Below are 6000 nucleotides of genomic sequence, written 5' to 3' on the forward strand. Positions count from 1 at the left end.
TGTGAGCCCTGGACATATGTGGTGATGGGTTCAGAAGGCTTCATGCTTATCCTGGTCGGAGTGGAAGGCCCACAGTCACCAGGACTGACTTAGGGAAGGGATTTTGGTATCTGAAGACATGTGGGTAGAAATTCTCTATCATCAGCTATCTCTCCATCATGTCCCACATTTCTGGGGTGACTAATGTTTGACTTTCCTTCCCTTGTCTAAATCCCACATGTCTGTGAGATAGTTTTCAACACATATAGTTTCTGAGCATCCACATTCATCATCATAAGTCAGTCAGTAACCCTTGACTAAACATGATATGTAAATGCTTACAGAGCTATGAAAAGATCCACCTGGACTTCCTGAAGAGTGACCATCCTGCTGTGGCTCGTATGCGCATTGACACGGACAATGCATACATTGGTGTCACCTATAAGAACGAAGAAGATAAGCTGAAGGACTGGGAGGGGAGCCTGGATGAGCAGAGACTGAGTGCAGACAGCGGCTACATCATCCCTCTCCCCGACATCGACCCTGTTCCTGAGGAGGAAGATCTGGGCAAGAGGAACAGACACAGGTAGATGCACCTGAGCTGCTATCTTCCCTGCTGCAGCCTGAAGGGGAGGACACAGGTGATGGATAAGATTGTCACACCTGGGTGGTGAACAGCACTTGAGTCTCCAGAGGCCCCACCCCTGTGTGTGTTGGGGCAGGGGGCGCAGGATAGAGAATTCACAACTGTTTCCGGCTGATATCTAGGCTTTATTTGAATTCAGGTATAAGTTTAAATAATATGGCTCCCTGGGCACTGGTGGCTCATGCCTGTAATCCTAGCTACTCAGGAGGCTGAGATCTGAGGGTTGTGGCTCAAAGCCAGCCGGGGCAGAAATGTCCCTGTGAGATTCTTATCTCCAGTTAACCACTCAAAAACCAGAAGTAGCACTGTGGCTCAAGTGGTAGAGTGCTAGCCTTGAGCACAAAGAGGCTCAGGGATAGTGCGCAGGCCCTGAGTACAAGCCCCACAACTGACAAAAAAAAGAGTCACATTTATTGAGGACTTAATATATTAGATAGTTAATACCTTATTTGATCATCTGAACTGGTATATTGCTAGGCATTGTTGTCATGCCATTTCTTTTTTTTTTTTTTTGTCAGTCCTGGTGCTTTGACTCAGGGCCTGAGCACTGTCCCTGGCTTCCTTTTGCTCAAGGCTAGCACTCTGCCACTTGAGCCACAGCGCCACTTCTGGCCGTTTCCCATATATGTGGTGCTGAGGAATCGAACCCAGGGCTTCAAGTATACGAGGCAAGCGCTCTTGCCACTAGGCCATATTCCCAGCCCTGTCATGCCATTTCATAGGCTGGGAAACCAAGTTAAGTTCAGGGGGTTGTGTAACATGTATGAAGTCTATTCCAGACCTAAGGCTTTCTTACTCTAGAATTCCCCCTTTCAGCCAATATTCGAGTAATCAACCTCAGCATTGGAGTCACCAAGGACACTAGGTAATGAGAAGTAGGAGGAAACTGCTCAAGGAAAATTGTGAGCACACAACCCGGAGACTGGGCAGGTTCTGGAGAGAGCAGGTGGCTGGTGTGGATGCGTTTACTGCTGATTTCCCTCCTGGCCTTTCCCTTCCCCGCACCTTTGCATGAGGCATGATTTATTCTTCCATTATGACTGGGTAGGGCAAGAAAAGTTGTTATAGCTGGTTAGCCACTCGGATTGAAAAAACAAGAAACAAAATCTTGGCACAAAAGAAGGAAAAGTGGCCTGGGCATCTTGCTTTCTACTGGCCTGGTGCAGCCATGGACAACGGGCAGCTTCGTAGCAGCCCTGCTGCACCAGGCATCCCGGGTTTGAACATGAAAAGATGCTTCAGAAAGAGCCCCTTGGCCTGGGCAGCTTCCCTGGAAATGTGGACAGAGTGGAGTTGGTTTGTATGTGGCCTGAACTTTTCTTTTTCTCCTTGGCAGTTCCCAGACTTCAGAAGAGAGTGCCATTGAGACAGGTTCCAGCAGTTCCACCTTCATTAAAAGAGAGGACGAGACTATCGAAGACATCGACATGATGGATGACATTGGTATAGACTCCTCAGAGTTGGTGGAAGACAGCTTCCTGTAATGGGCTGGAAGTATTCAGGAGGTAGCTTCCTTCTGTTCATGGAGCCACCTTTGGATCTCTTTAAGAAAACCACTTCATTGCCATGCAAAAGTTGAGAGGAGGACCTGGAGAGTGTATAATGAGAGGTTTCAAGCCAAGAACCACAAGGGGCCTTGTAAATCTGAATGAATGGAAGACTCTAGAATGAACTTCCGTGTGGCCTCTTGCACTGCATCAGTAGCATCTCAGTGGTGTGTGATGTGTGGAACAGATGGACGGGGAGGAGGAGGCCCCAGAGGACTTTTGTGTTTCCAGGATACTGGTGAGATTTCCGTGTATACAATTTGTACTGCAACACAACTCCAGCATTGTAATTATGTAAATATCTCTAACCAAGGATGAGCTTAGATTTGTATGAACCTATCTCCTTTGGACTTCTGAAAAGACCACTCAATCCATCCATGTACTTCCTTCTTGAAACCTGGTATCAGCTGCTGTTGAACTTTCTTGTGAAGTGCATGCAAAACCACTTTTTGAGCGTTTAAAGGTACTGGTACTACCACATTTTGCTACTTTTTTTCTTTTTAGTGATAAAAGAGATAAAAGATAACAACTAACCAACCTTTTAAAATAGATTTGGGTCATTTAGAAGCCCAACAACTCATTTGCATATTGTAACCTACATTTATAATACTACTACTGATATCAGTAATGCTAAATATATAATATGTAACATGATTTCCCTACAGAGAAAGCACAATTTAGGAAAAAAAACAAACCCCTTACTAAGTAGGTAACAAGTCTGACAGTTTTTGACATTTATTCTCAATAACCTATGTTTCTCTATGAAATATGATAATAGCTTTAGCGGATTAAATTTAGTAAACATAGAAAGCAAAGTATAAGTAATGTTATCCAGAAAGTCAAAGTCTTTTTAAAATTATGTACTAAATAGATTTCCTAATCCATTGTACTAAACACAGTTAATAACCTCTGAGTAATGGGATTAGGCTCAAACACAACCCCAGAATCCAAAATGTTCTCATTGTAAAGTCATAAACCTGTGTTCTGTGGGACTCTATGCTGTGAGCCTGTGGAAATTGGGATCATCAGCAGAAAAACTAGCTGTGTAAGGGTTTCTTTCCTGGCCAATGATACTTTGGTAGATTCCAACACATATATCTTTTAAATCTATGAACCTTTACAGTCAGAAGGACACCCTAATATTGGGTCCTTTCTGTCCTCTCTCACTCCAAAGAGGAAGAGTGGGCAACCGTGAGCCATAATGGTGTTGCACAGTGAAGACTCTGTGAGCATTAGCCTGGCTCTTCAGTTCCCACAGTGACCTGTCAGAATCCGTAGATTCTGGCTCCCTTTTTCAAGAGGTGGTGGATGACTTAAATCTGAGGGAACCTCAGTTTTTATGAACTCCCTGCCTTAGGTTACAGGAGGTTACCATGGTGGGGGGAGGAGGAGAGAGAAACAAAACAACCATTTGGAATTGGAAATTTGGAATTGGATTAGAAGTTAAACTGTAGAGGGAACCTACAATTTAAGACCTTGGCTTCAGGTCAGGGACATTTAATACCAAGCAATTGCTACCCTTAATTTCACTTTCAAGTCTTAGCAGAAGCTGGGTGATGTCTTGGTTTCAGTATGTCTTCTGAAAGTATAAGACAAAGACACTACTTCCCATGGCACGGGTGAATTGAGCTTGTCCAACTTGAAAAGAAGCATGGATGAAAGGGATGTAACTGTGTGCCAAGTCTCTGTATTGCAGGTCAATATTTTGGTGAAAATGATGAATTTTCCTGACATTTTGGATTCAGAGTGGCGGCTGGATTGTCAAGCTGCTTAGTGTGGGTTCATTGGCATTCTTTGCAATATGCTTAATTGCTGCCACCATATGAATGAAACATGGGCTATGATTGCTGCAATCACTCTGTGCTTCCGGCAGGTGATGCTTTGCAAAATGCAGAAGCAATAACAAGGTACTTGACTACCTACTGGTTTAATCTCAATGCAAGCCACCGACTTTCTTACCTTTCTCTCTCATAGGAAGTGTGAAGACTGAGCCAGATTAGCCAATTAAAAAGGAAAACCTGACTAGGTTCCTTAGAGCCAATTAGACTTGAAATACATTTATGTTTCTAGAATCCCAGCTCAAGCATTCTGTTTATCATCCCCTCTCCCTCATACAGCCTTATTTTGTGGGTGCTTTGCATTCTGATATTTTGAATTTTGCATGATACTTGTGGGACCTGGACGAAGCTTCTCAGACCAGCAGCTTCCAGCCTAACATCCCACCTGAGAGGATGTGGATTGCATTAAAACAAACAAACAAACAGAATATCCTAGATTCATTGTCTTTTTGGCTTTCTTTCCAAATCTTAGAAGAAAATATGTGAATCCTTCCTACTTTCTGTTTTTATGATGACAATCAAAGCTGGCCTGAGAAACGCAATTTGTGACTTTCTAAATGATCAATGCGGTCCTTAAAAACGTGGTCTGCCAACCTGTATAAAATGGTCCTATTTTTGTGAAGAGGGACGGAAGATAAAATGATGTTATACATCAATATGTATATATGTATTTCTATATAGACTTAGAGAATACTGCCAAACATTTATGACAAACTGTACCACTGCCATTGTTTATATATTTTTTTAACTGTGATATTCCCACAGGCACATTAACTGTTGCACTTTTGAATGTCCAAAATTTATATTTTAGAAATAATAAAGAGAAAAATACTTAACATGTTCCCAAATGCTGGTGTGGTAAATGTGTGAGGTCTGACTTGATAGGGAGAGTCTACTAATACAAGATGTATTGCAAATATTTGCCCCTGTTTGTGTTTTCCATTAAAAGCCTGTAAATGAAGATCTTTATATTTCAATAAATGATACATATCTATGTATAATTTAAGTTATGCTGAGGTTACCACATGTTTTGTTTTTAGTTTAATCATAAAATTAAAGCCATCCTGTCCAACTTCCTTTCTTAGCAATATTCAGTAGGACTCTACATTATGTCCTTTTTATGTATATTTTTATTAGGTAGTTATACAAAGAAGTTACCTTTAATCAGATCAGTCTGTATTTTGCTTTTTTTTTTTTTTTCTTTTTCCCAATCTTGGGGCTTGAACTCTGGGCCTGGGCACTGTGACTGAGCTCCTTTTGCTCAAGACCAGCACTCTATTGCTTGAGCCACAGTGGCTTTTTCTGGCTTTTTCTGTGATTAATTGGAGATAAGAATCTCATGGACTTTCCTGCCTGGGCTGGCTTTGAGCCGCGATCCTCAGATCTCAGCCTTCTGAGTAGCTAGGATTACAGGCATGAACCACTGGCGCCAGGCTATTTTCCTATTCTTGTTAGTATTATTTGTTTTCTTGTTCCTGTTCTTTGAGATGTGATCTTGATGTGCACTTCAAGATGACCTCATGATCTTTGTGTTCCTCCTGCCTCAGCCTCCTTACAGGCATGTACCACAATATTTTGCTTCTATTAGTCTTCATGAAACACTAGAAACTTCATGATTTAAGATAATATTTGAGTAGCCAGGCACAGTGGCCTGCATCTGAGAGCTCTACTACTCAGAAGGTTGACACATCCTGATTAGCTGAAGCCAGGAGCTCAGTGCTAGTCTGGAAAACAGATCCTGTCTCAAAGAAACAAAGGTATTATTTGAGTTATAGCTAGTCCTTAGACATAGTATTTGATGTGAAGATGATTTGTTTGTGGCTCATCATTGGTCCTGTCTTTTTGTTTGTGTCTCTTTCTTGTGTGGCATTTTCCTCCCCTACGCAAGGAATGGCCAGACCCATCTACTCAAAACAACATTCCAACAGCATAGACGTACACAAAGTACAACACTAAAGCCTTTCTTCTTCATTGAGTCTCCTTCCTGTCC

At 42.1% G+C, this 6000-nt stretch overlaps 1 protein-coding gene across 4 annotated transcripts in view; it reads left to right on the forward strand.

The window, feature by feature from the left end:
- Window positions 1-5020, forward strand: part of Pdgfra (platelet derived growth factor receptor alpha) — a 42504-nt gene extending 37484 nt beyond the window's left edge. For all 4 annotated transcript variants that reach the window (XM_048364786.1, XM_048364784.1, XM_048364785.1 and 1 more), the window contains exons 22-23: window positions 324-565; window positions 1962-5020. In XM_048364786.1, the coding sequence (XP_048220743.1) occupies window positions 324-565; window positions 1962-2109 (390 nt within the window). In that variant the 3' untranslated portion in view covers window positions 2110-5020. The remainder of the gene's footprint in view (window positions 1-323; window positions 566-1961) is intronic.
- The last annotated feature ends 980 nt before the right edge of the window (window positions 5021-6000 follow it).

The sequence above is a fragment of the Perognathus longimembris genome, chromosome 16, assembly GCF_023159225.1.
Source record: "Perognathus longimembris pacificus isolate PPM17 chromosome 16, ASM2315922v1, whole genome shotgun sequence".
NCBI lineage: Eukaryota > Metazoa > Chordata > Mammalia > Rodentia > Heteromyidae > Perognathus > Perognathus longimembris.